Here is a 16,721-nt window from a genome sequence, read left to right as displayed (position 1 = left end):
AAAAAGACATTGAGGAGACACAGCTCTGTACCGCTGTATGTCTTAATTCAGCACTACAGCACTGTAGTCTGCAAGTCTGCCAGGTTTTGAAGTCATGATCAAAGCCAGTGGGTCCCAGTGCACCATGGAGGTGTTACCTAATAAAAATGTATTCACATCAGGTAGCTGTGATGTCTGTAAATCAGTAGCTGTATGTGCATAAATCTGCTGCACAGGATTAATAAACCAGCAATAACACACCGCTCTGAGACTCCACAGAGGTTTTGCAATTGCTGTGTGCATCGATCGATTGGCCTGAGTCCTGCCTGTTTATATAATAATGATAATAATGTTTATTAGTAGGGCACTTTCCAAAAACTTCTCAGAAGGCACCAAATTTAAGCCGTTACCCTAATGAAAAAATTTGAGGGTTCATCAAATACATTAAAGGAATAATTCATTAATTCAATCCACTGGACAGGAAGCACTCTGCTAAGGGGCAAACAGGGATTCCTCACATGGACCGCCGCTTCAAACAAAGACAGTCCACTATAATACACATGTCAGGTGGGAATATGCAATAAAAAAAAAAGGTATTTTCCAGCATACCTGGGACAGCAAACACTGCCAGCCACAGCAGGGACAGAGAGCAGGAAGCAGGCAGAACAAGTCTCATAGCTTGGCCCTGATTAGGGAATTTGTTGGGAGAGGAGTTGATTCAAGGCTGAATTCACCATCACTAGTATACCCCACCACACTGGCAACATAAAGGCAAGCAGAGCAAAATACGAAAGCAACACAAACACTGAGGACAAACCAGAAAACCACAGGGAGCAAATCATGAACACAGGAAACACACAAAGAAAGGGGGACAGGAAACACAGGACTGACACAAGGATGACAACATGAACCAACGACGAGAGAGAGGGAAAGACACAGACTAAAATACAAACCAAACTAACGAGGGGATGAGGTGCAGGTGGAGAGACACTGGGAACAGGACAGTGCTGACGAGGCTGTTGTGAGACAGGTGTGGGGGGAAACAGGCTGGGGAGGAGCACAGGGGGGAACACAGGTGAGCAGGAAGTAGGAAGTGACAACAAGAAACGAGAGGATATAACTACAGAAATAAACAAGAAATTAACACACGAAAAGACCCAAACCATGAGACTTAGCTTAGCATTAAGACTGCAAACAAGGGGAAACAGTTGGCCTGGCTTTGTAGAGCTTTTCTCATCCAACTCTTGACAAACGTCAAACTAAGCCAGCATGAAATTACATCAGACAAATTCCAGTAAAATAAGATAAGATATGCAAAATGAAGACAAACTAATATATTTCTGCTGTAATAAATGTCCTGGTCACACACCCTCCGCCCACATTAAGCTTCCTCTCTCTTTTAGCCAAGTGGCATTACACATTTGGCTTGAATTCAAGGATTTAAAAATGCAGAAAGCACAAATGTTTACTTTGGAGATCTCAATACAAGGATTTGACTGTAATTTTCTGGATCTGGAGACGCACATACATGCATTCATGTGTGAAACATGAAAATCCATATTTATGACAAATACTCTGCTGCAGCGCTGGTATCTCCCCGGTTATTGGAGCAAACAATTAAGATAAAAACAGGCTGTTTGTCTCGATCAAAACCAGATTTGTTAGATGACCGTGTAGCTTGGTGGGAATTCCTAACCTTCAGCCACAGAGTTGCTTCACGATGCAAAACATTGAGCAACTCGGCGAGATGTGTGTGAGTTTTGGGGGGACAACAGCTGAGTTGTCATTGTGGCTTGGCGCTCTACATTTTAGGTCAGGAAGCAAAAGAAACGTTTCTGAGAAGTAAGAGCCACCCCCAAAGCCATCGCACATGATTCCTATCAGAGGTCTGCAGGGAGAGGAGATAGTGAGTGGTGGCAGAGAAGGAGGAGGAGGAGAGAGATAGGAAGAGAGCGAGAGAGAGAGAGGACACACTTACAAGCACACACCCACACACAATTTCTTCACCAGACACCCACACACACTTTCTCACATACGCTGCATACACACATCGGAGCACCTGCTTTGCTGCTACTCTACGACAATTTGTCCGTGCCAAGATGCCGTCCTGTGGCTGGCTGTTGGCTCTGTCTCTGGCTGCACTGACAGGTAAAAAAAAGTTCTTCTTTATCCTCAACCGATCCGTCTCTAAGTGTCAACTCTCAGCCCTCTCTGTGTGTGTGAAGGCTGCTATTGAGCGACTGTGACGATCGATATTTCTACTGACAGACCACTTGACAGAAGCTGCGAAGTGGTGTAAAATGTAAAAACAGATCACATGGAAGAGTTTGTTATTATATAAGCAGTCGGCTTGATTGTGTCAGACATTTCTTGCAAAAGGGGGCAGAAGAAATTGCCATCGTCTCTTTCTGTTACTCGTCAGGATTTCTTTGCATAAAATTAGTCTCAGAAGGAGATAACAGTTCGGGCTCTTGCCTTTTTTAAAAATGTTTAACAGATAATATCTGAGCATGAAAATGACTGACACTTTCTTGATTGCTTGCGTCACTTTTAGTGTATAAGTCGTGGTTAATGTGATTTATATCTTTGGTTTCTTGGCACAGCTGCCTTGTTTGAGCCAGTGTCCTTTACTGTGATTGAGTTCTTGTCCTCTTAAATCCTGAGCCTTGAGTTGCACTGATTCACTGATTCTCAGACAGTCACTGTGTCTGAAAAGATTCAGCGTGATAAGTTCCCACTTCTGCAAATGTGCAGCTCTTTCTTTGGGAAATGAAAATGTGCTTACCTAGCTCAGCTCGGTCACAGCTGAGTGTCACTTTCCAAGGTCTCTTGTCACCTTGCGCCTCTCATTTCAGGAAACACCGTTGGTGCTGAGGGAACTGAGAGGAACTGCTCTCTGTCCCCACCGGTGAGATGATTCATTTTTTATTTTATTGCAAAAATTAAGTCATAAAATTGAACTCAAAGAAGTCATGAAACAGTATTTTCCTATCATGGAACATGTTGCATGAGTTATGACAGTTACAGTTAATGATTACTGCCCATGCTCTACAGTTAATGATTACAGTGGGAGATACAGAAAGGGATGAATCAGCAGTTCTTCAGGTTTTAATTAAATCAGACGACTTTTCACACCTCTGGTCTGTCTCCCTTTGTGCTTGTGTGTTATAGTACCTCCCCAGCACGGCAGTAAATACCACTCTCCGGCTGCAGGAGTTACGAGAGCGAATGCTCCCCCAGAATATCTCTGCCTACATTATCCCTGGCACCGACGCTCACCTGGTACATCTGCTGTCATAATTAATTAATCAGCTTTTAAATTTTGTGTGTAGGATGGTGTGAGATGCTAACCTATTCTGTTTCTCTGTCAGAGTGAGTATATCGCACTACGTGACAACAGGGTGGCCTTCATGACCGGCTTTACAGGCTCCGCAGGTACAGTCCTTCCCCGCCTCCTCCCTTTTCTTCCTCGCCCCCCTCCTCCTCGCCGTGACTCAACTCCCCACGTCTGAGTGCCGCGGCCATGCAGCTCCTCTACTTTCATCCCACATCCTCACCATATACAGCCTGCTCCTCGCTCGTTTAGTTACATCGCTTTCTCTCTCGCTGCATCGCTGCATCCTCTCCTTCGCTGTTGTTCTCCTTCGTGGAGTAACTTGACCGTAAAATCTAATTTTAACGCAACAATGATAAACAGAATTAACGTTCAGACATATTTATGTAAACAGCTGTTGCACAGATGAAATGATAAGAAGATAGATGACATTTCAGTAAAGTGTTGTTTACACCAGGCCAAACCTGCGCCAAACTGTGTCTCTACTGAGAATCATAATCATGGATCTACTTGCCAAACTTCATAAAGAAAAAGTTACATTTTCTGGGCCTCTTGAGGATCAGATTCATGGATCTTCTCAGCTGTTGCTGCTTTAGTATCTAATGTGAGGGTTACAGTGGAATGATAATGTTATCCCTGATTATGTATCCACCACACATCACCTGGTTGCTTTCTTCTTAACCTTCCTGGTTCTCCCTACACGCGTACATACATATTTCCATATTAGCTGGCCCATCACGCATTGTTCGGAGTCACCTCTGACATTTATAGTTGTTTGTAATTCACTGCCCTCTCCATAACACAGCTGCTGTCCTGCCTCTCCCCAGGCACCGCCGTGGTTACTCAGACCAAGGCCACTCTGTGGACAGACAGCCGCTACTGGGTTCAAGCTGAGAGACAGATGGATTGCAACTGGGAGCTGGAAAAAGACGGTAGGGGCGATCATATTGTGATTATTTGTCATGACAACACAGGACACATGGATTCTGATCAGACACTTGGTGGTTTTCATGATCCAGGCTATAAATATCCTGACATAACAGCACTTATTATTACAGGATTTACATGACAAAAATAGCTCACGCACAAACTGAAGTCACTGCAGGCTTTGTCTCGCAAAAACACTATTTTATATAAACCTGTTTGACACCTGTCATCATGACAAAGGCAGCTCAACCCCGCTGCAGCTGGCACCGCCAATTTGACAACACCGACGCTGCAATAGAGAGATGAAGGAAATTAGGGGTGAGATAAATATAACATGCAACAGCATCGCAGGCCTGATATAAAGTGATGATGTTGCAGTTCTGGTGCCCTAACCGCCAAGGACACCACAATAATGATGACGTTTTTATTTAATGAGCCAACAGTGTTCATTTTAGAAGAAAAATGAAAGGGTAGGAGCGCTTCCTATACTCAAAGTTTGTCAGAGGTGCTGTTTGGATGGAGATACATGAAGGCTGCATGAAGACTTGATGCTGAAACGCATCTGAGTTTGTTTTTAAGGTTTAACATGACTTTTTGAAAATAAAGGCATTTTATTAGTTCAGAAAGAGAGGGCAACTTTTAAGTGTTCATTTTAGCTTAACCCGAGGTCTCTTCAGAAATATCCAGTAATGGCATGACTGACCTGTCTTGAACTGTGGTCATGGGCTTAGCAGCCTTCTCAACTTTAACTCCATCGTTCCCTCCACGTCCTGATAAGAAAGTGAGGTCATAAACGTGATGTGAACGTGATATGACACGTTTTGTAGAAATGTTGATATGGTACGTGGTCTATGACGTCACTCATTTGTAGCATCCTTTTACAGAATATGGATCAGAAAGGGATTTTTGCCTACTTGTAAATATGATTTACATTTTATCACATTTTAATTTTCACAGGACATGAATGAAACTGACAAGCTGTTTAGTTATTTGTGCTAATTTGATTTAACACCAGGTAATTGGAAGGAAAAACACATATTTTTGAAAATACTGCGATGAGTCAAATGAGAGTATTCCCCACCGACAGTCTGACTGTATTTATTCTGTCACGTCCTCTAAAGTCAATAATACCTTGACTACAGTCTGTCATGTGTGATGTCCTCCAGTGTCCATCAGCAGTGTGGCGGAGTGGCTCATCACTGAGGTTCCACCAGGCGGCGAGATCGGTTTTGATCCCTTCCTCTTCTCCCTCCGTAAGTGTCTATTCTGCATCCCTCCTGACTGTCAGTCCTGGTTAACATCAATAAACTGCTCGCCCAAGAAGATGGAAAATTATTAATGGAGCCTCCAGACGCCACGCAGACTGTTTACTCGTGATTGATTTCGCTCCAGTGTGTTGAATCATCTGCAATTTCCTCCATTAGAAACGCAGGAGAACTACAACATCAATCTGGACTCAAGCAACCGCAGCCTCAAGTCCATCCCCGTTAACCTGGTCGACCAAGTGTGGACGGAAAAACCGCCCATCCCGTCGAATCACCTCACCCGCCTGCCCGACAGAGTCATACGTAGGTTTCATTACATGTGTCTGTACTGCACACACACACACTGCAGTCTGCTCGTCTGCCTGTGTGGTGCCCTTTATCTGTGTACTGATAAATACCTGCAAACAGGCAGCAATAAGCGGCTCCACAAACACAGCCATAAACAGCCTGTTTATGATTTTATGGCCGGCTGACAGATCAAACTTTGAGAGTGGAAAAACCTCCAGAAGAGGAAGTCGTCTCGATGCCCCCCGGGCCTCATTAGTCTTTATGGTCGGAGAAAAGACAAATGGAACAAATGGAGAGCAATCATAATCCTAATGGGCTGTGTGATTAGTGTGTGTGCGTGTGTGTGTTTATACATTTGACTACAATCGGGAAAAAGCATCACATACTGTGGTTTAAGTCTAAATGCATAAATGCTGTGTCATACTGTGGCTGTGAAAGTTTGTTATTATATTTGGCAGTCTGAGTCCATAAAGTGATGAGCAGTTTGCAGATGAACGTAATGACAAAGACTTACTGGAAAAGCCCTGATGTGTGCCTGCACTTAGGAGGAAGTACTACAATAAAAGCATATTTTTATATTTATATTTGTATGCGCATGTTTGCAGAAAGGACGTGGCAGATGAAAGTGGACCACATACGGAATCAGATGAGGGACAATCCATACGAGCCGACAGCTCTTCTGCTATCAGCACTGGATGAAACGGCCTGTAAGTAACTCAGACTTTGTTCACGAAGCTGTTTGAACAGGTTTCAATAAATCACGTCTCTGATAGAGAAAAACTAATATTGAACCACTGAATTCAAGTCCTGAATGAAAAACGCAGTCGAGTATGAGCCTCATAAAAAGCTGCTGAAGATTCTGATTATTGTAGCTCGTCACCACTAAATTGATGAAAGGTTTTAAAATTAACTCAGATGTGCAGAACAAAGACAAACGTACAGTTTTGCTTTTAGAGAAGATGCAAATGCAAAAATATACAAAACATATTTCAACAGAAATGCTTCAATCATCAGTCGTAATAAACAGAAAAACCTCAACGATCTAACACGACAGACAGCTAGACTCAAAAGACTGATGTCTAAACAGCCAAACAGACAGATGTAACAGCATTTATTTACCTAAAGGTTGATAGTTATGATCTGCACACTGGAGTTTATGATCCTTTATTATCAGCAGTAATCAAACTATTTATCTGATTTGATGCAAATGAACAGAGAATTATTCAGAGCTCCTATAATCCACACAAGGACTGCTGGGCTGCAGACCTTTCCTGACTCCTGATTTCAGAATTAGCAGGTCTGTTTTCAATAACAGAAACACAGAAAAAGTCACGTACGTCTGAAACAAATATTAGATTTCTTGGCTCAGGTGTATCTAGCCGACGATGTAAATGAATGTGAGAGCCGCTGTTGCTGACAGTCAGAGGGGGGGGGGGTGTATTTTTTATTTCCAGGGCTGTTCAATCTGCGAGGCAGTGACATCCCGTACAATCCCTTCTTCTACTCCTACACGCTGCTCACGATGGATGACATCTGGTGAGTCCATCGGGGAATAAATGTGTGAACATGCATACAGGATTCCTTTCAAATGTTCTTTCTCATGTCTCTCCCGTCACATATACCAGGACATGAAACATTGTTCTTATATAAGCCACTTCTGTTATGTATCACTTCTTCTTCTTCTTCTTCCTATCAGGCTGTTTGTCCACATAAACAGAGTGACAGACGAACTGAAGCAGTACCTGAACGCCTCCTGTGTTGGGTCACTCTGCGTGCAGCTCAAAAGCTACGACACTGTCCGAGATCATCTGCAGACGTACGTGGCCCAGCCCGGCGTTAAAGTGTGGATCGGCACAGAGTACACAAACTACGCCCTTTATGAGCTCATCACACCAGAGGTATATAGATGATTTATTTAATTATATTTACTGCATAATTTTTCCTTTGTTAGTCTCTTCACTTGATTTCGTAATCTTTAATGAAATGCAGAAGCAGCTGTAGTGAGTCACCACTTGTTGGCTGCTTCCGAGAGGAATATTCTTGATGCGATTTGTGGACAAAATCCAAGTTTTCAGAGATGCGCTAATCAATACTTTTCCATAAACAACGGATCAAAAGACTAAACATAATGTGAAAGAGGTCACTTGTGGTGAAGAACTCACCAAGAGTTATCGCCACTTCTCCTTAGTGCTGCAGAGCGTCCCAGAAATGAAAAATACTGTTTCTCCGAGTCCTGATCTTGTGTTTCTGTGCTAACTGTGCAGCTATTGCTCGATAAATGCTGTGTCAAAATCAGCATTTGTGAGTATTTTTATATCAAAATGTTTCTGTTTTCTCATGACTCATCTTGAACATGGGGGCGGTTACGTAATGCGTAATGTAATCAAGGTCTAATTTGTTCATTTCACCCGTACCCTCCTCCGCCGGGTCTAACAATACAGGTTAAGGGAGGTTTGTGAGGAGGTCTTCTGCGCCAATTTACACCGAGCTACGCCCACGCTGAGTGATCCATCACATCTGAAGGATTTGATTTAATCCCTCCACATATTCCCTCTCACACGGAAATTCATCCCATTGCAGAAACTAAATATGCTCTAACTTCAGTTTTATAACGCGCACCACTGTTTCTGTATTTCTGACTGCTCTCATCGACAGTGTTTCAAGATGCAGCAGGCAGCTGTTTTAAGTAGATCCTCACCAGTATGCGATTCTTGGGGCCAATAGTAGTAAACAAATATATGTTTACATCAATATAACAGCCAATGTATGCATATTTCTTACATGATCCCTCAGTTGTGACAAAGATATGTAACGGACGCAGGATATTTTACAGATTAACAATAAACTTTTATGTCCTTAATGACATCAGTGCACTGAAACAGTAAACTTCACTGGGAATTTAATAGTTTTAAATGACCCCAAGCCTCTTTTTCAACATGATGTTCTGTTTGATATCGACCCATATTGTACAAAGTACGACAATACTGATATATCTGTCTTTGGGCTCTCGTTTTAAGCTCTTATAAACTCACTGAACTCTCCCTGTTCAACAATTACCAGCTCATGGACACAGTGAGCGACTAGCTGGTGATCATAGTGGAGCATTTAGCAGCTGAAAGAAACACATATTTCCCTCAGGAGTTGGTGGAAACCAAAACCAGAGCTCAAAGGAGAGTGAATATTAGTCACAACACCTCTGCAAAATGTTTGCTAATGTTGCTCTGTGTCTGCAGGACTTTATTTATTGTTGCTTTGTTGCAGGAAAAACTAATGACGAGCTCCTACTCTCCTGTGTTGACGACTAAAGCTGTGAAAGACGAGACTGAGCAGCGGATCTTGAGGGATGCTCACGTATGTCATCTGCACATAGACATGCAAACATGAGCACAAACTTCTACAGAAGCACTTGTTGTAATACATGAAGCTGAACTGGATCAGATATGAGTCTGTAATACATTTACGTGAGACCGTTATCATTCTGTGAATTCATTAATCAGTTTTCACTTTCTGACTGACGGATGGGACATTTATAAATTGTTTTCAAGGAGAGCTTGAACACTTCAGCGAACACACACCGTGATACATTTATTACCTTGTCAAAAGATGCCGCAGCAGCAGCGTAACATGCGGTGTAAATTGTCAGCCCGTGTGTCTGGTGCTGCTGAGGTCAGTGTGTCTCTGTGGCTCTGTCTAGGTGAGGGATGCGGTCGCAGTCATTCAGCTGCTGATGTGGCTGGAGAAGGCGGTGCCAGAGGGGAAGGAGACGGAGCTGACGGCTGCAGAGTACGTCAATAACTGTCGCAGGTGAGTGCACGCGTAAAAACACAAGATGGAGGAGAAGTGACATACCAAGTCAGAAAATGAGTCCTCTACAGACAAGAACATGTATCATGAAGCAACAGAAAAGCACTCTGAAGGTCAAAAAGTTTCACGGCTTATTTAAACTTTGTTACAGCAAACAGAAAGACAGCAGAGGACCAAGCTTTGAGACCATCTCTGCAAGTGGACCCAACGCTGCTCTCGCCCACTACAGGTGAGATTTATTCAGATTCTTACTCTTCTTACTGCCGCTTTCTTTTTAATTTAAATCAATTTCTTTACCATTTCTAAGGATTGTGTTATCAGAGCATTTATAAAAAGTAAAAGGTATATATTCACTTTACATGACGACATTCTGAGTACACCAAAACGCACTCACGTGACTCAACCATAAGCAAACAATAAAACAAACAAAACAAAAAACCTCTTCTTTCTTTCTTTTCCTCAAAAATCTCACCACTCATTTCTTGTTAGCTTTAGTACTTCAGAGATTTAAAAAAAAAGTCAGTCTACAAATATAAGACATGCTTCAGAAAAAGGTCAGCATGAAGTTTTAGTAAATCTGTGTAAAAACACAGGTATTGTCCTTTAGCTGCACTACACCTGCAGCGCTGCCATTGTTTCCTGTTTTTCTGCGTTGCAGCCCAACAGAAGAGTCGAGCCGGAGTTTGACAGTTGATGAGATGTACCTGGTGGACTCTGGCGGCCAGTATCTGTGAGTAAAAACACATCCTGCTCACTCAGTCTCCAGTTTCACTTCACGTCTCTCGCATACTGAAATGACTCATCGTGTCTCTCACTTACAATCAGAGACGGGACCACTGACATCACTCGGACTGTTCACTGGGGAACCCCAACAGACATGCAGCGGGTAAATAACTTGAGATGTTATCCTGGAAGTGTGAATGTTTGAAGGGATATGAAGGGACAGCAGATTGCTAATCATGCACACTTTCTTCATCTCATCTCTGCCTCTGTTCGTCCTATGGCTGTAAAGTCTTTGCAGAAATGTTTGATTATGCCACACAATCCAAAATATTCCATTAAAAAACAATTTCCCTGTCGTTATGTCTCGCTTCGCAGGAGGCTTTCACTCGAGTGCTCATGGGAAACATTGAGATATCTCGAACCATCTTTCCCTCAGGGACGAGAGGTGAGGATGAGAAACTTAATGCATGTGGAGTAGCGGCTCCTAAATCCAACACATCCTTTGGATTTTGTTACAAAAAACCCTGGAAGTTATGTCGAGCAGCTTTCGAGGGGCCTACATGTTGATTTTTCTAACAACGCTTTTGTTTTATTTGATTAATTAGTGACTCCTTGATTTGTTGTTAATGTTTTGCCTACATTACATTTTTTTAAAACATTTAAAAAAATAGATTTAAATGATTCCACCCTAAAACCTTTCTCAGTTTCACCACTAGAGACCCCTGTTTCTCCTCTTTGTGAGCATTTTGTGTGGATGAACTACAGTTATGCATCTGCAGCAGGATGTTTGTTTCAGGCTCTCTGACTGGCTGTTTTTTACCTTCAGGTGCAAACATGGAGATGCTGGGCCGCCGGGCGTTGTGGCAGGTGGGCCTGAACTATGGCCACGGCACAGGTCACGGTGTCGGAAACTACTTTGGAGTTCATGAGTGTATGTTGTCTTTATTTTCTGTTTTTCAAAAAGTTAACAGCCCCAGTGTGAAACTGATCATCTTAATCTTACACTATTTTAAATCATGAAACCATCCTGCAAAACATTAATTAAAAGACAAATTTTAATGACCCGTGATGTCCAAAAACATCATGATTATGATGCACGAGAAGCAGTTTTACATCAAATTGAACTTCATCACACTGTGGTGCTAATGCAGCGAGTGGGAGTGATAAAATTAATAAGCTGGCAAAGCAATTTGCATGTTTGAGCACACAATTAATTTTGCAATGCGGCCACTTGTAATGTGACCAAACACCCTCGAACAAAAGCAGCTGAAAACTAGCCAGAGGGAGACGCCTGTGATCAGTGAAGTCACTTTAATCTTGATTAAAAATATTGGTTTGTTACACTCTGATTAACTCTATGTATGTTTATAATCTGTATTTTAATGATGTATTGTGATATTTTTCCAGGGCCAGTTGGCTTTCAGACCAACAACATCCCCTTCAGATCAGGCATGTTCACGTCTATAGGTGAGAGTCTGTCTTGTTCAATATAAATCTGATCATCATTCTGATCATTTTTAAGGAAGTAAATGTGAAAAAACACCAAACTGACTCTGTTTTTTTCTCGAAGAACCTGGATATTACAAGGATAACGACTTTGGGATCCGGATCGAGGACGTTGCCGTGATTGTGCCTGTACAAACAAAGGTAGTTACAGAGTGGCTGACCAAAGGAGAGATTTATTGATCATCCAGAATCATGTCAATGATTTCCTGCTTTTATTCTGTGAAATAATAAACAGTAACTTCTTTGTAAATGTGTTTTCTCTCCCTCAGTACGGTCATAACTACGTGACCTTTGACATTGTGTCGCTGGTTCCTTATGATAGAAAGCTGATCGACACGTCTCTCCTCAGCTCAGAACAGGTGAGAAACACTACTTGACGCCATAATCGCCTTCTTGTTAAGATGACTGTATAAATACTGTATAAATATTTAGAAACTAACTGGAAATTCATCATCATTTTTCGTTAAAAGGAGGTACTAAAGACTGCCCGGTAACAAGCAAGCTGAGTTCCCCAAAGATATGATCGGTTTCCTGTTTTAATTTGTAAATACCTTTCCGTTTAAGAGCATGTGTTATCAAGCGAGTCGTTTGTTTTCCTGCTTATAGAGCGCTGGTTTCCTCTTAAAATCCCCCTCAGCCCTTCAGGCCGACACTCTTCTGCAGCTCAGAGATCAAAACATCGTTCAAGAAAACAAAACCACGTGTGAAATCAACTTCTCTGTGTCTTTATTCTGAAGGGAAAAGGAGAGATATCTCTGTAGCGTCATCAGTCTTCACCTCGACAAGCTGCGATAAAAAATACTGTTCTGTTCACATTGATACTGCAAATATAATAATAGTCATAGGAGCCAGTTTTCAAAGTAGTTTTATGTTTAGCTAAAAAAAAAATACTTATTTGGATGCAGGACTTCTTATTTAACTGAGTATTTTTACATTTATGTATTGAAACTTTTACTTAAACTGGCAATAGACAAGCTGATTGATTGCACAACGTAATGGCTATAGAACAATGAAACCATCAGCATTTGGACTGGTTCCCTCTAAACCTCAGTTTTACTATACTCTTTTGTTTGCTGATCCAGTCAGGTTGGATGCCCGGCTCTATTTTTATCTGCTTTCACTTCTTTATTATAGACTAAATAGATGAATAAAACTGTGTTTTGGGGGTTGCGACTCTGCCGAGAAGAGGAAACGATCCAGTTGTCTTTGCAGCAGCGGTGCCAACGATAATAACGCTGTTTGTTTTCACTTTAAAGGTGCTTTTTGTGAGAAAAGTTGAAGTTGAAACCCAGAGTGTCGTTATTTCACGAGTTGGGGAAGACTCAAAAATCAACTTTTCTTATAAATAGCAGCTTTCTGTAAACAACACAGCAACATAAAAATGATCATCCTCAGATTTCCTGAAGCTGTGACCAAGTGGCAGAGCGCACACACAGAACAAAACAAAAAAACAAAACATTAGTGGTCCGAGTACTGATGCCTGTCGAACACCGTATTTGATCTCAAACCTAAATTATCCCTTTACTCCTCCCTCCTTTACTTTACTTCAAGACACTTGTTGAAATAATTGTTTATTACATGTCTTCACACTCGTTTATTACATTCTTTGATATCGGTCTTTTCTCCTCCAGCTGAAGTGGCTGGATAATTACTACAAGACCATCCGGAGGCTGATGGGTCCTGAGCTGGACAGACAGGGGCTGCATGAGGAGAAGGCCTGGATGCTCAAACACACGGAGCCCTTCATGGAGTCTGGATCGTCTGCGTCCATCTGTTCCTCCTCGATGACCCTCATCGCTCTGTCCATCGCTCTCCTCCAAAACATCTTCTGAGCGCCTTCGTCCCTCTTGCACTCCATTCACGGCAGACTTGCACACTAACGTTACTCCTATGCAGTCTCTACTGAGCAGCTAAACCACGTTGATGGACGCACTGCAGATTTAGCATTTTTTTAATTAAAGGATATATTTGTTAATGATTTAACGGCTGATATTGTGGTGTTTAAAGTTTAAAAATGATCTGCTGTGTGATTTTTGATGTTTTAGTTTTTTTGTTTGTTTTTTTTTTTTAAATCTGGACATTTGTATGACCAGCTAATATAATTTTTATTTTATTAAAGTAACACTCTTTCAAACAAAGGTGTGGACTCATTCAGCTGATGATTTCTCAACTTGAAGATAGATGGATCAATAGATATATTATTATATTATTTATTATTTTTGTTTTTGAAATCCTCATCATTTACATTCATGTATGTGAACAAAACAGGGACCCACTCCTAAAAACAATCATTGTCATTGCACTGGTGTTGGTAGAAGACTCTACAGTGGTGTAGAGATGTTTGTTTGCAGGCAAACCCTTAAATAATAGATTATTAGATTATTGAATTGGATTTGGGATTATTATGATAACTGCACGTTTTCTTCAGTTACATAATCTTCACCGATGAACACCACTTTTGTGATTTTCAAAGCTTAAATTAAATCGCTAGAAGTAAAAAGCTAATGTTGGGCTATAAACAGACCACACTGCAGTCACGTGACTTTATCTTCACCACCACTAAGCGACTGTTACTATTCACGTTATCTATAAATTGATCAGTCTAGTTTTAAAGTGAGTGTGATGACATTTAAAGTCTGTGACAGCTCTGTAGTTTCATTTAACGCCTTGTTAGCAACCGCCGTTTAGAAGACAAGCAAGCGCTTTATAATTACATTGCGGGACATTTAGTTTTGTATTTTATGTCCTGGAACAGAACATGTAAATATCTGACATTATTTCAGGCATTAAACCGAAAACCACTTAAATAAAAACATTGACTTTGAGACGAGGGAGTCAGAAGTGCTTAAATACCAGGTCCTGGTGAGTGCTGCTCAGCTTTGCCTCCAGTCTGCCCCCCATGAGCACTCGCGGTATTGCAGTGAGCCTTCACTAACGGATGGCCAGCCGTAGAAGAAGCCACTGTCTTTAGTTGAGGATATTTTTATGAAATTGTTCTGCAAAGACCACATCAAACAACAAATCATATTTTTCCTGCAGTTCACTTCTTCCACGTGTGAAGAGCTCACGCTAACAGACGGCTGGTTGCTCAGCACTTTTTGAAGGTGTGAACGCGGTGCCATCGCACCACACCCTGCAGCCTGCATGTGCTGGGCAAACACGTGCATCACTAACTGAAACATCTCAGACACAAAGTTGGGCAGCTCTCAAAAAAAAGGCAGATTCATCCACATGCACGCTGGTAAAGAGGAACATGAAGGATGAGATCATTGTTCTGTGTTGCCAAAGGTCTCTTGTGGTTCTGTATTTACTGTTACATTTCAACATCTCAACATGTGGTCATCTGGTGGTTGTTTCCTCCGAGCAGCGGTGGAAAGTAACTAAGTGCATTTACTTAGAGGTTCCCCTGTGGAGCTGTCCTGTAAACAAACAAGATGTGTGTTTACATTTGGTGGATTGTGTTCATCTCTTTCCTCAAAAAACATTTACAAAAACAATTTTAGCAAAGCCCTTAGTTATTTTTGTTCTTTTTTACTTGTGTGTTTGCTACAGTAGCTTGTCGTCTTCGTCTCTGCCTTCGTTGGCACATTGATGAACTTCGTTGCTGTTGAACGATGAAGCAGTCGCCTCGACGTGAATCAGTTGTACGAGTATAAACGCAGCAGGGACGCGCTCTTTAAAACACTGCACCATAGCATAATTAGTGGTCAAAAACTTCGAGCTCCCTGTACTGGAAGTGTTTGACCGCTGTAAAGATGGCCCCCGCCCTCGCAGTATGTCAGTCACGCTGTCCGGTGATGGTGCTTGGTTCATATAAGTCCGTATAATATGTATATGTATTATAAACAATCATTACAATTAGCATTCTGAAAGAGACTACAGCTGCAGTGACTGATCAGTTAACTGTTGATATTTATTACATTACATTTGTAGATGTCATCTGGGGCTTTTAGGAAAAACTGATCAATGTATTTCACCATTTTCTGTCATTTTACAAACAACTAATCGATTATTTGAGAAAATAATCAACATAGAGAGAGACCTCTCAGCATGATCAATACTTTAACCTTTAAAACTTTAAGTATATTTGTCTGACACATTTACTTAAGTAACATTTTTAATGCTTTACTTTGACTTGTAATGGATTTTATTGCTACTTTAACTCTCGTACAGGATCCAAACACTTTGATCTCGGCTGGAATCAAAATGCGGTTCAGCTGTTTCTTATTGTTTTCGTCCGTGTTAGATCTGCAGACGATCTGCAAGTTGGTTGCCAACCTGTAGTCGGCTGACAGGAAGCTAAAATAGGGCATCCTCTTGTATCATGTGGTTCGCTGCCCCACCAAAATAACAAGCTAAACTTGACTTACATTCGACTTCCCTTACTGCCAGTGTGTTTGCTTTGTCCTGCAGGCTGAGTGTACAGTCAGCAGCACGCAACATCTCTGTGACTCACTCCAGTTGTTTTTGTCCCCACTGTCTGTTTTAGATGTGTTTTCTGACAGTGTCAACATGCGTCTGTCCTTTCAATTTATTTTTCTTCTAAACAACTTTTTGTATAAATATCCTTTAGCTGGATGAGCTGGGCCGTCTCTTTGACGGGCCCTCTGGTGCAGCTGCAGAGCTGTAACTGGGTTTCTTAATTTGTCATCATCAGGTTTCTTTCACTTCCACGCTGCAGTGATAAATATGTGCTCGTTTGAAAATGATAGCTGGAAACTCTACAAACATTGTTCGGCCGCGAGAGCTGCTGTGTTGCACGATGAAGGTCTTTGTTGCCAAATGCTCCTGACGTCTGTAGGAGTTAAAGTGTTGTAACACAGCCGCTGCAGGATGTGTTGTCGCTGCTCACTGCAGAGAGAAAAAACTGCTCCTCATTGATGATCCTCGACATG

The 16,721-nt window shown here is 41.7% G+C and overlaps 1 protein-coding gene across 3 annotated transcripts in view; it reads left to right on the top strand.

The window, feature by feature from the left end:
- Positions 1-13,892, top strand: part of xpnpep2 (X-prolyl aminopeptidase (aminopeptidase P) 2, membrane-bound) — a 99,860-nt gene extending 85,968 nt beyond the window's left edge. For 2 of the 3 annotated variants that reach the window (XM_084353382.1, XM_084353381.1), the window contains 20 exons: positions 2,835-2,887; positions 3,151-3,261; positions 3,351-3,414; positions 4,141-4,245; positions 5,407-5,493; positions 5,665-5,808; positions 6,399-6,500; positions 7,248-7,329; positions 7,490-7,691; positions 9,055-9,144; positions 9,488-9,597; positions 9,749-9,826; positions 10,256-10,327; positions 10,423-10,483; positions 10,696-10,765; positions 11,147-11,251; positions 11,728-11,787; positions 11,891-11,967; positions 12,096-12,185; positions 13,458-13,892. In XM_084353382.1, coding sequence (XP_084209508.1) covers positions 3,208-3,261; positions 3,351-3,414; positions 4,141-4,245; positions 5,407-5,493; positions 5,665-5,808; positions 6,399-6,500; positions 7,248-7,329; positions 7,490-7,691; positions 9,055-9,144; positions 9,488-9,597; positions 9,749-9,826; positions 10,256-10,327; positions 10,423-10,483; positions 10,696-10,765; positions 11,147-11,251; positions 11,728-11,787; positions 11,891-11,967; positions 12,096-12,185; positions 13,458-13,658 — 1,854 coding nt within the window. In that variant the 5' untranslated portion in view covers positions 2,835-2,887; positions 3,151-3,207 and the 3' untranslated portion in view covers positions 13,659-13,892. Of the gene's footprint in view, positions 1-1,790; positions 2,128-2,834; positions 2,888-3,150; positions 3,262-3,350; positions 3,415-4,140; positions 4,246-5,406; positions 5,494-5,664; positions 5,809-6,398; positions 6,501-7,247; positions 7,330-7,489; positions 7,692-9,054; positions 9,145-9,487; positions 9,598-9,748; positions 9,827-10,255; positions 10,328-10,422; positions 10,484-10,695; positions 10,766-11,146; positions 11,252-11,727; positions 11,788-11,890; positions 11,968-12,095; positions 12,186-13,457 lie in introns of those variants that run through there. The other variant, XM_084353380.1, reaches the window with a different exon arrangement.
- Positions 13,893-16,721: the final 2,829 nt, after the last annotated feature.

The sequence above is a fragment of the Pagrus pagrus genome, assembly GCF_965226575.1.
Source record: "Pagrus pagrus genome assembly, chromosome: 5".
Lineage (NCBI taxonomy): Eukaryota > Metazoa > Chordata > Actinopteri > Spariformes > Sparidae > Pagrus > Pagrus pagrus.
Note: the sequence above shows the minus strand (reverse complement) of the source record. Positions and strands in the feature narration are given on the sequence as shown.